Source organism: Ochlerotatus camptorhynchus, unplaced genomic scaffold (assembly GCF_037179485.1).
Source record: "Ochlerotatus camptorhynchus isolate MF236.1 unplaced genomic scaffold, CSIRO-AGI_Acam_v1.1 ptg000330l, whole genome shotgun sequence".
Lineage (NCBI taxonomy): Eukaryota > Metazoa > Arthropoda > Insecta > Diptera > Culicidae > Ochlerotatus > Ochlerotatus camptorhynchus.
In genome coordinates, this window is record NW_027040818.1 from 941796 (window position 1) to 964193 (window position 22398).

The 22398-nt window shown below is 39.6% G+C and overlaps 2 protein-coding genes across 2 annotated transcripts; both read left to right on the top strand.

The window, feature by feature from the left end:
* Nucleotides 1-13165: 13165 nt before the first annotated feature.
* Nucleotides 13166-15709, top strand: LOC135708551 (zinc finger protein 771-like). The gene is made up of 6 exons (XM_065230653.1): nt 13166-13261; nt 13410-13536; nt 14140-15033; nt 15099-15195; nt 15257-15424; nt 15496-15709. The coding sequence occupies exons 1-6, from the start codon at nt 13236-13238 to the stop codon at nt 15618-15620; spliced, it is 1437 nt and encodes a 478-aa protein (XP_065086725.1). The 5' UTR covers nt 13166-13235; the 3' UTR covers nt 15621-15709.
* Nucleotides 15710-19910: 4201 nt separating this feature from the next.
* LOC135708552 (cytochrome c oxidase subunit 7C, mitochondrial-like) lies at nt 19911-20511 on the top strand. The gene is made up of 3 exons (XM_065230654.1): nt 19911-19989; nt 20063-20156; nt 20248-20511. The coding sequence occupies exons 2-3, from the start codon at nt 20070-20072 to the stop codon at nt 20362-20364; spliced, it is 204 nt and encodes a 67-aa protein (XP_065086726.1). The 5' UTR covers nt 19911-19989; nt 20063-20069; the 3' UTR covers nt 20365-20511.
* Nucleotides 20512-22398: the final 1887 nt, after the last annotated feature.

Consider the following 22398-nt stretch of genomic DNA (forward strand, 5'->3'; position numbering starts at 1 on the left):
GGAATCGTGAGCACCGGCAAGTTGCACCTGTTAAATATCATCGCGAAAGGAAATAGCTTAAATCGATCAGAATATGTCTACGAACCTGCAGATAAGCTGAACAGCGTCAATAGTGTAAGTTTTTGCCAAAGCTGTAACATTTTGTACACCCGTTTTGAGCGGCAAGAACGGTAAGAAAGTTCTTATAGTAAAGTGTTCCTGTACTTTTTTGTAAATTATGATACAACATATTTCAGTCTGATCCAGGAACTTCAGCTAACACTTGCATGCAAAGACAAGGAAATAGAAACCCTCAAGCGCCAAGTCGACTCACTTCAGCTTTTGTACGATCAGCATCCAGCAGAACAAATTTCAAAGAAGATGTTTAACGAGGACCAGTATAAATTGTTGGCAGGTAAATCCAGGATACATAAATGGTCAGACGCTTCCATAACAGATGGACTACACTGAACCAAAACATCCGCAATACTTCGAATGATTATTGCATTGCTCGAGCCCTTTAACAATATGCATTCGAATTTCGGATGATTTTCTTATGGTTGAATTCGTCGTCAGATGATGAACATCCATATGACTGTCATCCAAATACAGGATGATTTTCGTTTGAAAATTAGCTGTAAAACATACAGCACTCAGAGGACAAACATTTAAGAATAGTGTGACATGCAAGTGCTTTTAATTAGATTTATAATTTGATAATCTACAATTCCATACTGAATAGCCATTATAAGCCATTCCATTATGCAAACAAAAAATTTTCGTGGTGGAGAAAACCTCCTCCACCTCGCATTAGCCAAACATTGGTTTTCATCCTATACCTATGTTCGTAACAGCTCTGATAGCGATGCATATGCTTCTACCTCGTTTGTCAGCTCAGATCAGCAAATGACGTTCGATAGAATTATTTACATCATCGTTTTGAATGATTTGCGTTATGGGGCTGAACCAAAACCATATGCATTTCCATTTAGTATGACAGTCATTCTGCAGAGAGCATTACGCATTTCAACTGAAAGCCCTATCCCTTCTCATAACAAGTTTCATCCTGTCTTCGAGAGGAAAATCATCTGATTTCAAAACAACCGTCATCCGGTTGCAGCTATCATTCGGAAAAGCGATTTCGGTGTTTTGTTTTGAATGGTCTGAGGTTTCATTAGATCAGAGGATGATGTTTGTGTACAGTGTACGAGCCAGAGCTAAAATGAGCCGAAATACTTATGAGAGAGAAAGGAAGAAGCTGCGGTTGCCCAGTGCTCGTACGCTTAATGAACGCATACAGCATCTACACTTTGCTCCTGGCATTCTTGGAGACGTTTTCGAGCTAATGAGTATGAAAATACCTTTTATGTCAAAAAATGACCTGGATTGCGCTCTTATTTTTGACGAGATGGCTATCAGTCAAGGTAAAGACTTCTGTTTGAACAACAATTACTTTTTTGGTGATATCACGCTACCAAACCATTCCGGAAGGGCAACCCACGTATTACTTTTTATGTTGGTAGGGATCGATCAGTAATGGTTGTTTCCGGACATTATATTTGACATAATTCAACGGTCCGAATCCCTTGGAATGAGGGTGCATGCGGCGGTTAGCGATTGCGGTAGCAACAATAAACGACTATGGAACAACCTCGGTATTCTACACACCGAAAGTCAAGTTCTTAACAACAAGCCAATACGCCATCCCTTCAACGAACACAGGCTTTTTGAAGTCCTACCAGATACTGTACACGTTTTCAAATCTGCAGTTCAAGGCTGGCTAAACAATAAGACCATCAAACTGTCTCAACACAGCAAAAAAATAATTTTGATATCACATCAAAGTGGATGCACTACAATCATGTCGAAAATTTTATGTAATTTTTATGACCACATAGATAAACAAATGCAGTAAAAGCAGCGTTATGTCAGTTCATGCATTGTATTAATGATAATTTTGTCCTTTTTAGCAAGTAATATTACACCATATTTTCAACATGATTGTAGTGCATCCACTTTGACGTGATATCAAAATTATTTTTTTGCTGTGAAGAAACCGTTAGTCAACATAATCTGTGCTCCGCAACGGTGGATATTTGTCATATTCGTGACTTGGTACTACGTGAATCGAAGACTGGACTAAAGATGGCGTGTGGACTCACAACTGTTGATGTGGACTTCACAAAACCACAAAATAACTTTGAGAAAATGAAGGTGATACAATATGTTCTTCGACTTATCTTTTTATAATTATAGCAAAGCTACAAATATAACAACTTACAGGTTAAAAACAGCACAAAATACGTAAGCCACACGGTAGCTGCTGCTTTGAAGATGTACAGCATTCAATCCAACCGGCCGGAAGTTCTGACTACGGCATTTTTTATTCAAAATCTATCTGAGTGGTTTAAACTTGTAACGTCTCGCGATCTTCAGATTGCGCTTAGCAAAAAAAAATCCCGAGGTTTATCAGCAAGCAATTCTGTTCCTCGAAAGCTTCCGCAGCTTTATATACACATGTAGGGTCGGTGAAAGGGCACTCTGGAAGCCCTGGCTAGCAGGTATGATATTAGCAACAGATGGTTTGCTACGGCTACAGAATTATTTTATGGATAATGGCTTCGACTTCATATGTGTGGGAAGGTTCACACAAGATTGTATAGAAAATATATTCTCTCAACTGTTCCAAGCAGAAGATGCCAAGAGCAATACAAGTTAAAGACAATCTTAAATTACTCACTATCGGCCAGGTGATGGAGGAAATACCGAATTCATCATGCACATATGACCCGAATGAATGGCTATTGAGTTTTTCTGAAAAACTGAATGCAATTAAAACGTCGCATACAGAACCTGAGATTAAAACCATAATACCGTACATAAATGAAGTCACAGAAGATAAGACAATACATCGCATCGATAACATCATAATACCCGATTTTCAATCATCAGAAGCAAGCGCGATTTATTACGTAGCTGGAGTTATCCTACGTAGCCTTCGTGACAGAAGAACTATATGCGACCAATGTATAGCTGCATGTACTATCGGAAACGAGAATTCGGGAGATCTGACATTATTTACTTCGTTCCGGGATTATAACGGCGAAGCTTTACTTTACCTTAATCTGGCAACCTACAAATTTTTCGAAGAGCTTGAACAAATATTCTCCCGCAACATCAAGGAACTACAGGCTAGCGTTGAGAACGTAAGAGACAATCTTCTCAGCAAGATGATGCTAGCCGAAGCACATCATTTCTCAAAGTGTCATAAACTAAAAAATAATTGTGAGTCGATATCTTCTATTCCGCTTGCGCTCTAGTGCGTCGAAACTCCCACAAAAGAAAATATATGACAGCAAGTCGATGTCTTAGCGTAAGTGACATTCTGACCAATTGTTTCTGGATTGAATAATTAATTTTTTTTAATGTTAATTTATATATTTCACTTTATCAACAAAGTTGGAATTTTATCATCTAACAACAACAAGCTGAAATAAAAATGCGTATGAAAAATAAACGTACTTGTTATTTTACACGATTACAATACTCGTCAATATGATCTTACCTTTGTTCGGAAAGCATGTTCGTTTGGCTCAGATTTTGACAGTTCGTTTGGCTCAAAACATTATCTCCGCCTATCTCCCCCTCTGAGTATTTCTAATTATTACGCATTCGCCTTGACACCAGTCCCGAAGTGACACGTTTGTTCACACACATTTTGACAGTTCCTTATGGGGTTTTGCGTTGGAGTAAGAGAATAAGAAAAAGTCCGCCATGTTTCACACATAGACTGACAGTTACATATGAGATTCCTCCATAGGAGTAAAGAGTTACAGAGCTCTCGTCAACGCCAATATAATGCGTAAATGTTTATTCAAATATAAGTAAGCGTCACTCATGTTTGAGTGACATTTGCTCATATATTGTTTGGAGTTCGATTATAATCGACCAACCGTTCCGAAACTACCATTGGAATGTTTTGAATAGAATGAATTGAATGAACCTACATATATAGCTGAGTAACCTACGTTTTTGCGAAATTGAGTTGAGTACCGTTCACTATGAGTATGAGTCAGATACATTTGCCGTATACAACATGAGAAATGTTCTGTCCAGATTCAATTTACAGCTCTAAATGTGAAATGAAAACATTCCAAACCCAAAAACAAACTTTAGGACAGTTCCATTAATTTTAGGAATATAATTGAACCTTCAATAAGTTCACAAAATTTAAAGATGTTCCAAGAAATAGTACCCGGAATTTCTGGAATGTCAAGAGAACCGTTTCTGGGAGCTCTCATTAAGAATATTGATCAAATGTAGTGTCAGTAGCAACCTTGTGATTGAAAACTTCGAAGAAATGCTCAAATTGAGCATCCAGTGCGAGCATCGTGCGAATCTATCTTAATTATATGTCATCGGATATTAGCCTGCCGTGCTATAACTCCCTTCGTGTATGCTTTACTAACTACAGTTCCCCAATTGACTATGACCTCTCAATGAAACAGGCTATTCAAGGTGTTCCAGATCAACTTCAACCTATCTCAATTCCCCGTATTTTTGCTGAAAAATACCAACAAGTCAATTGCAATAGAAGATTTTTCACTGATGGATCACGCATTGGTGTCTTCAATAAATACTCATCCGCCTTCCGGAAACTCCAGGAACCTTGTTCAGTTTTTGTTGCTGAGCTGGCAACAATCAACTTCGCATTGGGGATGATTTCCAACATGCCCGCAGACCATTACTTCATCTTCTCGGATAGTCTCAGTTCGATCGAGGCAATTCGGTCGATGGAACAAGGTAGGCACTCATCTTATTTCCTTTCAAAGATAAGGGAGCAGATGAGTATGCTGGTCGAAAGATCATATATAATTTGATGGGTCACATTGCTCAATCCCATCGCAAAGGTTGGCGCACAACAAGGCGAGATTTATAATAGAAGAATTTAGCATGATGAATTTTTCCCATTAGTGCGTCATAGTTCTCTTCTTAGTTGGCAAAACAATTGGACAAGTAATGGGCTGTGGTTACAATCCATTATTCGAGAGCGTGATGTCAAGACTTATGTCCAACCACTACTTGCTAGACGCACATCTCTACAGAATAAACCTCGTTGACAGCAATATATGTAGGTGCAGAACCGGTTATGATGACATCGATCACGCAGTTTGGTATTGCCCGGATAATGACGCCTCCAGAGCACGACTGTTGGATACCCATGTGGCCCGAGGTAGACAACCCTTCCGTGAAGTAAGAGATGTATTGGGAACCCGTGATCTTCCCTACATGCAGGCGAACTACAAATTCCTTTGTTTGTCTGATGTTAGAGTTTGATGTGAGCATCCCCTCCTTTCCAAACAATTTCCAGCCATTGTGTTCCAGTCTTATTATCCTTCTGTTTCTGTGCTACTTGCCTCTGCCCAGCCAGGATTTGGTCAACCATCCGAGAGTTCTGAAGGAGGCTTCAGAAACCAGTTTCCTACCTAGCTCCTTCCAATCGAAATTGTTACCCATTAACCTCGAACCTGCCACGAGTAATTGGTACCCAATACTAACCTAGAACTACTGCTGCTTAAAATGTAAATTCAAGCATTACTGATTTTTGGCACCGCAAACTGTCACACACGACTGAGCCTAATAAATAAACGAGCTAATTAAAAAATAATTAATAAAATTTCAGTAATATTTTTGAAACTTCACAGAAGGCAAGAGAACTTATGGGGATACCTTTTACTTCAGGGAACCTCTGAGAACATCAAGGCAGTTCAATTAATTTCAAGGAAAATGCTGGCACTCATTCAAAGTCTTCCGTAATTGTAGAAAACTTCCGCAAAGTTCAGGAAGTTAAATGAACATCAGAATAATCTGAGAACATTTTTAGGAAAGTTTCGTGACAGTTTCATGAACTTCAAAAAATTGCGGGCACTTCAGCGAAGATCAGAGAACTTCAACGCAGTTCCATTAATGTCAAAGAAAATTGCGATGCATATAAGATGTTCCCAAATCTTCAAGACAGTTTAAAGAACTTCAAAACATATTTAATGATTTTAAAGTAGTTTCGAGTACTTCGAGGATGCACAAAGAACTACAGAGCAGGCCCTAACTTCAGAAATACAACATGAATTTTCAAGGAGTCTCAAGGAAAATGAGATATTTCAAGAATTTCAGGAATGATCTGAAAACATCAGGAGCATTGCATATAATAAATAATTTGATTCAATATTTTAAGAGCAGTGAACTTCAGAAACACTTTGAGAGATTTACTGAAAATCTAAGAGTTACAACAATTATCTCATTCTCATTTCAGGAAAATTGTGGGAACTTTCAGAAAGTTCCGGATTTTTCCCGAAATTTAAGAGAATTCAAAAAAAATCGGGGAACTTCATAGAAGTTCAGAAAATGCTAGGGACTATCCGAGAACTTTTTGGGAAACACCGAGAACTTCAGAAAAGTTTCATGAGAATTAGGAAAATGCGGGAGCATTTTATATCAAGTGCCATAAACTTCAGTGCAGTTTCAACAATAGTGGGAACCTTAGGGAAGACAACATTTTGAGAGGTTCCCAAATATTCAAGACATCAGAGATGTTTAAAAAAAGTTCAAAAGTATTTTGATAGTTCTATTAAATTCAAGAGCTTTAGTAGAAATGAATGCAGCCAGAATTTCATCGTACTCTTTATGGTTATAATATAAGAGGAAGAGGAGACAACTGGCTTTTTTTTTGTCTGTGAAGTGTTCTTCTTCTCTCGCGGAAACGACCGTACAAAAACTATTTAATTATGGGCGATGCAGTCGATTGTCAAAATACAATAAAATAGATTCCCTGTTGAATAAATTCTCGCGTTTCTATACGTTCGACAGAAAACTGGTTCATAAAAGTCCCCCTATTGTCTCCTCTTCCTCATAGGTTATAACCAGCCTACACACCAAATTTGAATCGCTGAAACTCAGCAGAATTTGCCTAGTTTAGACTTGATGAAAGATCAGCAAACTTTCCAGCAAAATATTGCTGCTGAATTTTCCAGCAATTCTAACTTCTGTCAAAAGCAAACATTTCAGCAATATTTCTTCACTGTTTTTTCAGCAATGGAAAATTCTAAAAAAGCTGACAGCATTTTTCTGAATAAACTCAGTAAATCGAATTTATTTTCACTTGGGGCTGGCAGCTTCTGTTAAAGAATTTAGATACAAATACACAAATAATAAAGACAAAATCACCAAGGTCTTTTCCATGCATAATTTTCTTCCTTCCTTCTTCGCATTTCAAGCTTATTGCGTATCGCATATTAGCCTATTCCGTGCTCTCAACTTAGTGTTCTAGATGCACTTCCACAGTTATTAATTGAGAGCTTTCGATGCCTGTACCATTTTTGCATTGGTATAATTGTGTGGCAAGTCCAATCATACTTCTATGCCCAGGGAAGTCGAGAAATTTTCCAACCCGAAAAATTCCTAGACCGGACTGGGAATCGAACCCAGCCATCTCCAGCATGGTCTTGCTTTGTAGCTGCGCCTTTACCGACTGAGCTAAGGGAGGTCCCATGCATAATTTATTAAAATTTAATATAGCCACCCTAATAAACAAGTAACATAAACAAACTGTATCCCGGATGGGTAAACTATCCCACGAATGGTTTGGATCTGGGAGGGAGAAGCAAATACTACACACAAAATCTAATAAATCAATCACAATATTGCGCAAGAAAATTCTTGGCAAATAAAAATTATCAAGTAATTTGTTCCCAAAATGAGGGGTTTTGGTTTTTCGTGTCTCTGTTGCTTATAGTACGTTCAGACTACAGAGTTATAACACGTTATAGCGCTATCTTGATGGTGGTTTATGTGTTGCAGTTATTTGACAACCGTTATAACATGTTATAACTCTCCAGTCTGGACAGCGTTTTAGGCCGTTCGCAATGCTGTTGTATTTTATAAGGACTGTTTCAATTTGAAACTAGAACAGAAACGCACCTCTCGCAATGCTGAGTTGCAGTTTCATTATTCGAGCACTATTTTGCACCAGATTTGCAACTGCTCGACTATTCTGTTTTATTTCTGAGCGAGTTTGAAACACGAATGGAACTCTGTTTCAAATTTCTTTGGATGTGTTGAAGATGTTTCGAAGAGCTCCACAAAAAAAAAACGGAGAACTTCGTAGAGAACAGTAAAGTTTATGGAACTTGATGATTACAAACATGTTTTAGAACTGTGCGTTGCGCTGATCGTGTTGCAGTTTTATTTTTGACAGTTTCAAATTATAGAATTGACGAGTAGTTTAAAACAATTTTGAAACTCAGCATTGCGAACGGCCTTACGTGTTACCGTCGGATGACTTAATGCTTGTGGAAAGTTGGAGTTGAAAAATCACTTGTAGAGACTCGTAGTGAATCAGCCAAAATGAAGTGTCAGGTGAAATACTGCGGCCGGAACAGCAGGAATTATCCTGGATTGGGTTTTTTGCGCTTTCATACTGATTATATGACAAGATCCCAATGGATTAAGTTCTGTCGGATGGATTCCGGAACCGGCGAAATTAAACCAAGCTCGCGAGTCTGTAGCGTAAGTGTTGACGGTACAAGTGTTTTGCATTTTATCAATGTTGCTATGATCTTTTTTAATTATTTGCTGGCCCATTTCTTAGAGGACTGCTTCCGCGTCGATAAAAATGGGAATAAAACGAAAAAAAAAAGATGCGTTCCGTCGATTGAAGCTTTCTTGTTACCTCCTGAAGACGAACCGGAAGAGAGCGATCGGTTGTTGGACTTTTATAAATCCCGTCCCCTCTACTCTTCGCCGGCTCTTCTGGATCATAACTACGCGAACTTTGCTGCTGTGGTGCCATGGCCATGGCCATGTGGCAAGACTTCGGAATAAGCACGAAAAAAGCACAATTCAAAACGATCTGTCGATAGATCACCCTGTCGATCCCACTCGCAGACTTGAGTTCGTTCCAGACCGGGTCCATGTTTTTAAGAATTGCATCCACGGATGGATTTCCAACAATGTTATCATTCTTCCTTCATGGTACATGGAACAAAAAGGTCTCACTCATAACGAAGTGAGAACGGATCATTTGAAACAGCTGGTTGAACATGAGCGGAACCAAAACCTAAAAATGGCACACAAACTCACAGAAGCTGATGTGGACTTTGGGAAAACCAAAATCTCAAATGTAGACAAGATGAAACTGAGCAATTCTACAGAATACTGCAATCATTCTGTAGCAGCAGCATTAAACGTTTTGTCCGATGAAGCCGATTATTCGTACATGAAATCCACCGCTGTTTGTTCTTGGAGGAATTAGCCCACTGGTTTGATTTTATGTCCTCAAGAACAGATAACGATGCATTGCAAGTCTCAGATCGTGCTCAATATGATTTCAAAATCAATCATTTGAATATGATGGTTAAATTGGTATCTGAAATCAAGGTAGACGTTAAATGAAACGTTTGATTACATTTTTAATTAGCAATTGCTTCACAGGTCGGTGTTGATGGTCATTGGAAGCCATGGCAAGCTACTTTTGTGATGGTCACGAAAGCTATTCTAAGGATGCAGAGTAGATTTCTGTTCGATTCCGGATATTCGATTCTTTACACTTCACGATTTAGCCAGGACTGTGTCGAGAATCTTTTCTCAGTTGTTCGGTCAAAGCAACGTAGACTACACTACACGTAGACTTACAGTTCAAAAGCCATCTGCAAACAATCACATTGTCCCAGTATATGCAAGACGTCAAAAAACTCTTCTTACAACATGGACGACAGAGAATATTTGTCAGGATTTATGGATCACTTGAACAACGCAGAGCAACTTCTTCAACACAATCTACAGCGATCCTGGAAGAAACTCTTGATTTTTCGAAAGCTGAAATATCAACCACAGATAAACAGACATAATTATCACAATCACATTTATCGCAAATAATGTTTTAGTTGGGAATGTGCTTGCATTTGTCAGGGTGGTGCCACTGAAGCAACCAAATTTTGAACTTATCAGTGATGCCAGTTCTTTTTCACGTCTAGGTAGTAGATGACAGCTCTTGAAAATGATAAGTGGTCAAGGCATCCCACTGGAGACACACACCACGTCTGACGAATACAGAAAAAATAGCTATTGAATATTACATCGAAAGTGCTGCACATTAGTCATTCCGTTCCTAATATTACATATTACGCTGTACGATTAACATAGAATTCGAGAACAAATCATGTTGATGTATGTAATATTCTATCAACTTATACCCAAGTTATTGATGTTCAATACTTCACCATGAATTTCATTGATTGATACATATTATATTTTTTTGCTGTACACACAAATCCCTTAAAAAAGTCTTAGCTTCTGAGAATTTTCCCTACGGATCCGTATTTCTGCAGAATTCAATCAATTCTATAGATCTACGAAAAATTTAGTATGTAATGTTTTGTTTTTATTCAACACAGCTGACGTGTTGACAGAACGAGGGAACAGCAACTAGTGAAAAAATGACATGAACGAGGGATGCTCTAGTTGCACATCAATGCTTGGGAATGTGGATGATAGATGGTGCTAGCATAGAGGCAACTCTAAGACTAGAAGGTCCCGAAATAACGTGCTCAACTTTCTGGCTCACCTCTGGTACTCTCTTCGGTCCCAAGCTAATCGATTCACCCCTCGAAACATAGGAAAAACCAATAACCCCTCATTTTATCTGTCAAACTTTCATAGCGAATCAAAACAAACATTGCGTAGTACTAGAATTTCGACTAGAATAGGGTACGTTAATCGTTTGCTTGGGACCAATAGGCTACTAAAGTGGTGAGCCAATTTAAAATCGTTCGTTTCGTATTGATTGTTGGTGCTAGTGCACATGCAAAATACGCTTGACGATATTTTTTGAAGAATTTTCTTCTAAGAGTTATTTCTGTTTGTCTGTGTATCAACTATGGCGAAACAGATCCTTCTAAATTTGAATAATGCCAAAACTAACGCCTTACACACTTAAACTTTTTTCGCCGAGATTCCAACAGCCGGGTAGCTCTGCAATTTATTTTGCTGATATTCAGTAAGACAATTGCCGACACTCAGCTAACAAATAACGTTTTGCTGAGATATCAGCTAACAAACAGATATTTTGCAGAGATATCATCAAAAGTAAATGCCGAGGTAATCGGCTGTTGGAGATTTCACCGAGCTAGATTAAGTGTATATTTCACAAGATTGTATAACTGCGATTCCGTTTGATAAAATTTATGGCAAATTCTCATGTTTACTAGCAAAAGCGAGTGGAAGGCCTCATGCCTATGTTTCGAAAGAAATATTTTACTGACAAGGCATCAACTAACAGAAGTGTAATCCTTCAGGCACAAAATACATTGATGTTGCTGCCGCTGCAAATTCAGAATTGCCATAATATCAAATTCAAGCTTGTTAAAAGATTTTTGCTCTTCAAAATGAAAATTAATAGAGTTCGTAAAATGAGGAAAAGAAAATTTGATAGCCGAAGTATGTTGAGTTGATTTGAGCTGAAATTTTGTTGTTACCAACTCTTATGAAATGATGAATAAATGTGTGAATATTTTAAGCATTTCCTTTATTTACCAATAACAATACATCACATTAACAAACAATCCCACAAAGATGGTCAGATATAGACATTTGAATACCGGAAACAAACCCGTACCCAATTCATAAAAATTTCAAAAACCCGAACCTGACCTGACCCCTGTAATTAATGGAATTACATTCAAAGTGTTTTTATGTTACTTCATACGCGAAGTTAACGATTTTCAGAGTTGGTTGGAAATGCTAACATGAAGCTTTAGTGTGATGATTTATTAGCTAGAGAATGATCTTTAGAAGAGGGTAGGTGGATAGTTCCGTTAGAGTACGGCAGTATGAAAATTGAATAGAAGTTGAAAATGAGCGAAGGGCCATTATGCGACAGTTTATGAGCAAAAAGAGGAACGCACATTTTTGCCTGTGGACTTGGAGACATACTTCAAGTCTCCGCGTACATCGTACGGGTTAGGCAAAAATGTGCGTCTATCTTGAAAAATTGTCGCATAATGGCCCTTCGCTCATTTTCAACTTCTATTCAATTTTCATACTGCCGTACTCTAACGGAACTATCCACCTACCCTCTTCTAAAGATCATTCTCTAGCTAATAAATCATCACACTAAAGCTTCATGTTAGCATTTCCAACCAACAATGGAATTAATTTAATTACGGCTACTTCCTGTGCCGGAGTTGAAGTTTTTGCGTGCCCCTTGATGCTACTCGTACCCAAATATACCCCTTACCCGATCCGAACTCAAAAATATTTTCTTCGTATACTCGTACCCGACACGAACCCGAAAATTTAGAGTAACCGTACCTGAATATCTCTACAACCCCCTCCATTTTGAGAAAACTATCAAATCAACGATATAACATGCTTGATACACTACAATTTATCTAAATTACATACCGATTCCTGAACTGAAGAAACGAAAATTTTGCAGTGCAAATTGTTTTCAAACAAGAAAATATTTTGTATTCGATATCAATACTTCCCATTGATTGATGTTTTGTACTCTGGCTCCCACTGACAGTTTGTGACAGATCATTTCTGGCTTTACTTGACATTCACATTTTCCGAGTCTGTTTCTCCCTCCCAGGTTTGGATGATACCCCGAACACGTCGTAAGGCTCTCTTTTATGGTTATTTTTATTAGGGCAGGGTTCTTACCAACATAATTTTATATATTTGTAGTTTTGTTTACCTTCTCCTCCTCGGTTGTGTGTACGAAAGCAAATACTTGCGACTGTGACGCTAAAAGTTTGACAGTTCTTTACTAAGGTGTCCAGCAAACCGTTTATGCTAGCTGAATTTTTCGGTCAATATTATTTGCCATTTTCAGCAATACTTTTGTGTTGCTGATCATGGTCCAGCAAACCGTTTTACTGTTATGAAAACTAAAATTTGGTGTGTAAGTCATTGTTCACAACAGCAGTTTCGCCCTTTTGAAATGTTGAAGGAGTCCTTTATCCTTTATTCAAATTCGTCTACCTTATAACCTAAACTGAATTGAGTAAATTTTGCCTCTATAGTCTAACCCATCCTCACATTGACCTTGCTCGCTGCGCTTCTGAGAGCAGGCGTTACTTTTCTGCAAACGTCAGAGAAAGAAAACAATCCGTACGAGTGAAAAGTTTTGTAGTCAAAGAGTGTTGTTTTCTCTGCGGAAAATTATGTTTTTCTAGGGAATCTAAAGTGAAATCTTGAAAATGGCAGGATTAACCGATGTAGACAGGTAAGTTATCGGTGCCTTCTAACGTGGTATGCAGCATCACAGCTATTTTGGGTGGTACAATAGTGATTTCGGAGTGGAATGGAGCTTTGTCCAAGCGCTCAGTGACCACAGCGGCATGGAATAACCGTTCCCTATTCGCGATTTTCAGCCCGTTCGTGAAGACAGAAAATGCATGCAAAGTATGTGGCTCGTCGGAAGGGGACATGGAATCGATCTTCTGCGATGCGGACGATACCCGGATGCTGAACAAAATCTACAAATGCACCCGAGTTGAGGTAAGATCGGAATGCGCTGCAAGATGGATAGGTAGCGAGCGGTACTAGTTTGTTTACATCCCTAGAAGGATTCGGTCTTGTGCCAGGGTTCTAAGACGTAACGCTCGTGGTGGGAACGCACTGTGTATGGCAAGGGGTGGTTAAATGCTGAAATAAGTGGAATAATTATTAGTTTTTTTTTAAATTGTATACCAGAATTTCAAAAAAAATCTTCAGGGATGCCATTAGTCCAGGGGCCACATTGCGCATCTCGAAACGAAAAACTTTTTCATACAAGCGTTCGTACAAAAAGTCTTCCGTTTCGAGATGCGCAATGTGGCCCCAGGGGAGGAAATCAAGACATTATTAATAACACATTTAATAAAAAATGGTTCGGGATGGATTCAAAGTAAATTCGGGAGCAAAGCATCAATTTTCCCTAAAATTGATTTTTGTCATTTTTTTAAGGTTCAAATCAAATAATTTTATTATAGTTAAGTACTGTATTCAACAAAACAATCAAAATGTGCGAAAACATAAGGCATATATGTAAAATTTAAACAATTTTTAAAATGAAGACTGTTTTCTTTCCAATCATTTCCTACACAATCCCTTTTCAAACAGGTCACACCGGTTTGCGGGCTGATATCACCCATCTGTGAAACCTGTCGCAAACGTATCGACGCGTACGATGAGAACGCCAAACCGAAGGTGGTTGAATTTGTAATCAAAAACGAACCGGATCAGGATGCGTTGGATTACGATCCGCTCAACTTCCAAGACCCCATGGCTTTGGACGGGCCTGGTGGTGGCGAGGAAGACATCTTCGAGGATGTCAATGTTAAGTTGGAGATTAGCTTTGGCGATGGAGACCAGGAAAGGGTGACTCCCAAAGAAAATAAAAGGAAAGGAAAGGGTATTCGCGGAGCGAAACAATTGCCCGAAACAACGGATACGAAGCAGATCATTGAAATTAACGAGGAAAAAAATGAGAGCACGGAAAATGAAAAGGAAAATGTTCCTAGAACACGAGTTGCCAGGAAAGCAGCGGAAAAATTAGCCGTTAAAGCCGACTCCGGTAGTGAGTCGAGTGATTTCGAATGGGCAGGGGGAGAAGACTTCGCTGACGACGATGAAGATGCGAAATTAGACAGTGATCACAGTAAAGGAACATCGGAGGATGAAAAACCGTTGAAGAAAAGGAAAACAGCAAAGAGAAAACCAAATCCTACGGGAGAAAAGCGGAAGAAAGGAAGACCTCGGAAGATTCGACCGGAAGGGAAGGAGATAAAAACTCCGGAAGAATGCAAAATCTGTGGCCGGGTTGTGACGTACATGAGAGAACATATGCGAATGCACAAGATTGACAAGCAACACAAGTGTCCGTATTGCGATCGAATGTTTGTACAGGGGAATAACTTGAAATATCACATTCGGAAACATTTAGGAGAACGGCCGTACTCGTGTGAATTGTGCGATAAAACGTTTTACTGTGCACCGCACTTGAAATCTCATATGGTTAGTTGAAAACATTTGTCTTGGTGGTGTTGGGAATTAACATAACGTATGTCGAACCATTTCAGAAAGTACATGGACCACAGGGACTTTTCCAATGTGACAGATGCCCTAAAACGTTCAACCAAGAGTGCAATTTAAGAAAACACATTCGGGTTCATACGGGTAAGATCTAAACTACTAAAAACTCGAAATGTTCACCAGGATTTTTTTTTTTAATTTCTAGGCGAAAAACCATACAAGTGTTCAAAGTGTGACAAAGCGTTCAATAGTACTTCAAACTTAAAAAATCATCAAAGACTGCACGCCGATGATCGTGCGTTTACTTGCGAACATTGTTCGAAGAGCTTTGTGGACATACTCCATTTGCAGCGACACATACGGGTTCATACTGGTTCGTGTTGGCTATATATGCATTAGCAGGGTGAGATTAGTGTTGATAATCATCTTCTCTTTCATTAACAGGATATCAGCCATACATTTGCCACGTTTGCTGTCATGCATTCAACTGCCAGAATGGAATTGTTGAACATTTAAAATCGCATATTCTTGAGCGAAAGGAGCTTTATTCAAAAGCTCCGAAAGGTTAGTCTAGGTTTTCAATAAAACTATTTGTATGTGTACCGACCAATTGAATAATAGGGAAGGTGCTTTTGTTATTCCGAAATCACCTTAGTTGAAAAATGAAATGGAAAGAAATATATTGCCCCATTTTTGACTAGGGGTGCGCGGCACTAAAATTTTACAAGCTTTAAAAACAGTCCAAACCAATCCAAGACAGAAGACGAAACATTCCTTTTCTAAGCGTAAGCAGCAGTGACAAGCGCTCACAAAGCAAGATCGAATGTCTCCAAATGCGTATTGCACGGTGTCTCTGCAAGAAAAACTTATTGAAAAAATCAGTCGCTGAAACACCCACCGAACAAAAGTTTAGGATTACTCCTTTCATATGAGACTAGTCTGGAAATTTTTTATCAGGAAAATTAAAATCATTTTTATTTTTTTTGTTTTGTATTTTCCAGTGTACATCGAGCCTAAAATTTACCACTCTCGACCATTGAAGCCCAAAAAATGTATGGAAAAAATAGAACATTTTAAAACTAGCCTTAAACAAAAGAGTTCACCTAAAATTTCGTTTAGTAGGTGTTTCAGAGATATTGATTTGTATTTTATAATAATGTTAAGCTTCCAGAGATACCGTGAGCATAACATAGTTCTGGTGCACCAAAATTGATGAAATTTTTAAAGCATTTTACGAATATGCAAATACCTCAATACCCCTTCTTCTTGTTTGGGTTTATTATGTCCCTATTGGGAGTTAACACCGGCTAGCAACTCAACTTAGTGCGTGCCTTTATCAACTGAGCAAAGGGAAGCCACAACCTCCTATACCTCTAATGAACTCAATATGCCTAATTAATCCAATTCAAGCTAATTTGTCAAAATCAGCTCAAATACAGTATTCTCCCGCTGATCCGGAAAATTCGTGACCGGATTAGCGAGGTTGATCCCATAATCCGACTGTCAAACCCATACAAATCAATGTATAAAGGCTCCATAAGAAACCGTGATGTTGGATTAACGAGAGCCTGATTTGCTTGGGATACTGTAGTGAATTCAAGCTAATTTGTCTAAAATAACGCAAATCGACGGAAAAGACCCGGGAAAAGAGAATCGTTTGGCTGAAAGTCTCTCATTTAAAAAGGGAGTATCCCATTTGGCATGATACCGCTTGGCATAACACCGTTTGGCCAAGGGGTTGGTCACTCTACACAGTGTGCCAAAATCAAACTTGGGCACACCCGGGTGCAGTCATTGGCGTTGTTTGGCACCCATGGTTACAATTTTTATGAGCTACTGGCAACACTGAACTTTTTCTGCGCCTGCGCAGTATGCATATGTCAAAATTTGTTATTGATGTTGCCACTCCTAAGTCAAATTAGTTTCAAAACAACCGTGAATCTCCACCAAGTCTCGCCATGGATTTTCAAAATCGTTACACCCGTGACGGCAGTCGCATCCACATTTCCTCCCAGACGAAGAACAGCTAACAGCAGTATCTTGACCTGACCGAGGTTTCTGGCCATGGCTGCACGAACTAGCGATGCAGCTCCCACGGCTGCGGCTGCTTCCAATGCTGCTGCTGGTCCGTTTTTTTTTACGAATTTTAGAGCAGACGGACCAGCAAAAGGAACAGCAGCAGCAGCATTGGAAGCAGCCGTAACCGTGGGAGATGCATCGCTAATTCGTGTAGCCGTGGCCGACGCTGGAAAACTATACCATCCGACCATTCGAACTGCTTGAATACATCCATGGCGGTGGCTGCTTCTACAACCATTCCATCGTCCTTCATATAATGTTGGAGGACCGTCTTGGCAAAGTCTCAAAAAGTTCAACCAATTATTTTTACTCTCCTGCCTTTTTGCACTTCCAACTAACAGCTTCATAATGAACGGGAGTTTTGTGCATTTGTGATCGAACGCGCTGTGGTTGCACTTCATGATGGCGTTCATCACCAGGGCTACGCTCGGGATCTCGACCAATCCGGAGGAGGAACTTTCCGATTTCAGCGGGATCATTCGCACTTGCGACGGGTGGCAGTCCTTGGTGGTGAATGCAGTCAGCAGCAGATCCTCGGACGGCATACGGGTGGGGTATTGAAGAAGTGGAGAATGCGATTTTTGCTGGCCTGGGAAGCGATTGTTCTTGGAGGCGCTGTAGACCTTGAAGCTGATCGAATTGTCCGGCAGGGTGTACGGGTTAGTGGACTCTGACAAGTAGTTCTGCTTGGAAAATTGGCTGGTCCGTTTCGGGTCAGCGGTGCGTCCTTCATCAGTCCGACGTGTGTTCCGGCCGGTGTTGGTTTCAGTGTTGGCAAAATCAGAAATCAATTGATATTTTTCCGCTCTCATGCGCTCGCAATATCACGCGTGATATTGGAACAAAATATCATGCTTGATATTGATTTTACAAGCTCCTTTGATATTGCGAGGCTATTCACAACGTGCAAAAATTTTTGGAGGCGAACCAGCCTAAGGCTGAAAGCCTCCTAAATAAAGCTAAATAATAATAATAACGTGCAAAAATCAAGCTGAGAGTTGACTCGACACAACAATGATTCCATTGCACATCGTTTTCTTAGAAAGAGAAAGCATAGTTTGCTATCTCTTTTTAATCTTCACCGATGGCAGACGTGAGGGACTGCTGCAAGCCGTTATGGAAGTTTCGGTTGCATTCGGGTGTAAAGCAAAAATCATTGAACCCAATCTCACCACAGTTTGGTGAGATTTGCAGTTGGTGAGTTTTGTTAGCTTGATATTCCGAACTGTGATATCACAGCTTGCAAAATCAACCGCAGTAGTTTGCTTGTTGATTTTTGTCTACGAAAATCAAGCGTGATTTTGGGCGTTGGTGTGATTTGATTTTTTGATATTTTCCCAACACTGGTTGGTTTCCAGTTTTACAGATGATACTCGGGCGGTGAAAAATTAGGTGCTAATCCGTTTCCTCCGCCGGCTCCCAGAAGGGTTGGTTGACTAATGATTGACGTTCGTTGTGCGGGGTCGGCCTTCCGCCGAAGATGGAAGGATCGTGTAGCAACGGAGCTCGTCCATTGCATGCATCCTTTCCTTGGAGACGGATGCATCCAGTGTGTAGTCCCAGCTGGAGTCCGTATCGTTTTTGAAAACATTGAAAAACAAAATAAAAACAAGAGCTGTTACAATTCCGGGTTGCCAAACAAGGCATTATTCACAAGTAATCAAAAGTCAGTTCAATGACTTATTTGCACTGCCGGTACAGCTGCGGCACACTGAGGTACAATGAGAAAAAAGTTGCCGCAAAACAAGTGTGTAGAGTGGCCACCCCTTGCGCTTGGCATAATTTCCTATTTTCGACTAAATTTTCACTAGCGACCTAAAATATCCATTAGTACCGTCCTAATGAGGCGTTCATCTAGATAAAATTGATAAATAGCAGATTTTTAGCGATGGGCCCAATCTTAGGTCCATAGGTCAACATTTGAGCCATTTCCCCTATTCCACGTAAAGATGACCAACAATACAAAACCATCCATGGACCTTACTGACTACCATAACCATTACCATTAAAATTCTCAAACCATAAGTAAAAAGGTTCCAATAGTTTTTTTTTTTCGAAAATGTATGGCGAAAACAAGAATTTTGAATGGTGATGGTTTTTAACAACCCATTTATTTGTAAGGTTCCCGCATAAACAATAACCATAAGATGCGCCTAACCACCAATTCGGGATATCATCCCAATTTTATGTGGTATGGTCGCACCATCTAAGATATCGTCAGTGTATGGTACACGTTTATTAGGGTTCATTTATAAAAAAAGCATTATAGATAAGGTTAAAACTTTAACACACAAACGTTCATGTACAGTTTCATAACCATTTCAGTTACAGTTTAGCAGGGATTATAGACAGTTTTTAACCATTTTCGGTAAGGTCTAGTTATGGTTCGCGTTTATGCGTGGCCCTTTAGGGGCAACCCAGCAACTATTATTTTTATTGATTAATTATTATTTATTTATTTTTTGTTTCCTTTGGTTTGTTTTCCGTCGATCTTGTTTTCCGTGCTGAACACCAAGCTACCGACGCGCCAGGAAGGCAGCTCCCACACCTGGACCCTACCTATCGACCCATCAACTCATGAATCGGGGACTAACGGCTTGAGCTTGAGCTTAGAGATGTCTGGGATTGAACCCAGGCCTGCTGGGGTGAGAGGTAATCACGCTTAACACTACACCATCGGCGCCGTTGATTATTATTTATTAAATATTAATATTTTCCGTGCAGCTTTGAAATCGTAACGCCTGCCCTTTCGTAACGATCTTGCAAGTAGTAAATGACAGCAGCTGTCGTCGAAGCCTTTCTGTCATTTCGTATTTTCACGTTCATTCTTCAACGAGTTTGTTCTTAAAGAAATCACGGGTACGTTGTGCAAAAATTGAAAATCCCGGAAGTCTTGCCTTCCATAATCCGATTTCAATTGCTATTTTTACAGAATCAAGATGTTTGCTCGCGCCGCCGCCATTTCTCGCACCGGAATGACCAACCTGGTCCGGTATTCTCACTCCCAGGGTGGAATCCCCGGTGAGGTAAGCACAGCCGCACCATTATATAATGTGGCATTTTCTTTCGAGCATTATTCTGCAGTGAAACCCTATATTGATTTCCGTTTGCTTCCAGAACCTGCCTTTCAGCTTGACCAACCGCTACAAGCTGACTGCGTTGTTCATCGTTTTCCTCGGATCCGGACTGGGTACCCCATTCTTCGTTCTGCGACACCAGCTGCTGAAGCAGTAAGAAGGTCACAGTCAGTGGTGGGAGTGCTATGCTATTATAGTGGCGGGATGGGCGAGTGTCTGGATTAACCTGGGGCTTAGTTCATCCGGTCGGAAATTCTTGACCGGTGAAGATCTAAAGTTCAAGTATAATAGAGCCGTAATAAAATCAAATGGAGTAAAAGTTACGCAGAAAGTGATGTTTATTCCATTGCATAGCATGAAAGGATGACATTTCTATTAAGTTAAAAATGGTAGTTTGTAGCGTAAGATCGCCAGTCACCGCTCACTGTTCAATAATTACTATTTTCATGCAAATATTGTAACAAACCCAAAAAAAAAAAACTTAGATTTTGAACTACATTCAATTTAAGATGCTTAATTGGGCGAGTAGCATGATTTCTCCAATCCACAATCCAAACTTCTTCACCTGGAGTTGAAACAGTCAATAGTGGACCCTACACGACAGTTTGTATTGACAATAATCGTATTGTCAATACATTTTAAGTGAACCCTACACGATTGCTTTTATTGACAATAATCGTATTGTCAATACATGCTATATTGACGTCAATATAACGAGATTGACAATATTTCTGAATTCACATCATCAATATTATTGTCAATAATTCCCCTTCACGTCAATATATTGAAGCGTGTGGGGTTTGCTTTATATTGACGTCAATACATCGGTATTGACAATATTTCTGTATTCACATCATCAATATTATTGTCAATACTTGTAAGTATTGACAATATTTCTTACCGTGTGGGTTTCGCTATTAGCGGTTCAGGATTTTCTTTACAATATTTACTCCAGTGTCAATCAAGGTGAGTACATATAGGTGTTCTAATGTGCCAAATTCAAGATTCAGTCATGTTGGATGTGTGTATGGAGGAGCGACCGAGTTTGTTTACAATTTGCTCTACAACCGCACTTTCCCCGCTGCGATCTCCTCGCCAAAATAGTAACAAAGCTGTATCGCCATGCTGAACCCATCATGGGGCCAATCACCGACGGATATCGATTGCTATCCATTGACAACACGATAATCGAACGTTCATGGAGGCAGCTTCACACCTGCTTAGGATATCGCACCCCTCAGCACACATGGGTCGGGACCATTGATTTGTATGCCTCAGAAAAATCCCACCGACCTCGGAAAGAAGGTTTTTAAGAAGATTTTAAAAGAGTCTTTTGGAAGCTCATTGAAGACGCTTGCCCGTCGCTTCGCTCTTCTGCATAAAAAAAAACACATGAACAGTAAATCTGAGTAGCTGCGTAGTAAAAGAACATTTTCCCCTTGTTTAAGGAGCATTGCATCGTTTTAATATTGCGCTTATATAGTTGCCTTGCCATTATATTACCTGTATTTATTTGAATGACATCGTTAACAAACGAAGAGGAAGGAAAATAATGACTCGTCACTTGTCAAACATTTGAACTGGCTGGCGCTACACATGCAGGTACACGGTAATGACAACTTGTCGCCCAAACGGATCGCAATGTTAAGCGCATTTTTCAATTTCAGTTTTCCAGACAAACATGGCACAAAAAAATCAACCCTTGCAAATGTGATACCTGGCTGCATATTCCACACCTACCCACAGGTGGAATGATTTTAACTTCTTCGGGTAACATTTTATTCAAATTATCGGTTGCACTGATTATAGGCTGTTGTTAAGTAAATGTTTACCTCCCATTCTCATACCACTATACGCATCGCGAGCACGAGATTCGCATATGCATGGTGTGTGGGTTATTTGCTCTCACAGTCGATCAATCGAGCTATCGGGAGTGAGCACGCTGACAAACATGATTGCGGGTGGATTGCTCTTTCGAGCATCGTTCATTACTTTTAAATTCAATTAAATGTTCAGGTAATCCATCTTAAAATAGATAGGTAAATGGTAGTATTCGCTCGATCAGACTTCAAAAATTTCGCACCGTTGAACCATGCTCCGTGGTTTCTCTGAAGATTCACCAGAGTGCGTCCTCGGGTGTACCATAAGTTCATACACATAGTGTGACTCTACGGTGCGGAAATTTAAAGTT

What these genes read in the sequence shown, in the direction of transcription:
- LOC135708551 (XM_065230653.1), top strand. Translation starts at nt 13,236, where the DNA reads ATGGCAGGATTAACCGATGTAGACAG. An exon ending in CGCACTTGAAATCTCATATG is followed by an intron (nt 15,034 to 15,098) that starts GTTAGTTGAAAA and finishes GAACCATTTCAG; the next exon opens with AAAGTACATGGACCACAGGG. An exon ending in ACACATTCGGGTTCATACGG is followed by an intron (nt 15,196 to 15,256) that starts GTAAGATCTAAA and finishes TTTAATTTCTAG; the next exon opens with GCGAAAAACCATACAAGTGT.
- LOC135708552 (XM_065230654.1), top strand. Translation starts at nt 20,070, where the DNA reads ATGTTTGCTCGCGCCGCCGCCATTTCTCGCACCGGAATGACCAACCTG. An exon ending in AGGGTGGAATCCCCGGTGAG is followed by an intron (nt 20,157 to 20,247) that starts GTAAGCACAGCC and finishes GTTTGCTTCCAG; the next exon opens with AACCTGCCTTTCAGCTTGAC.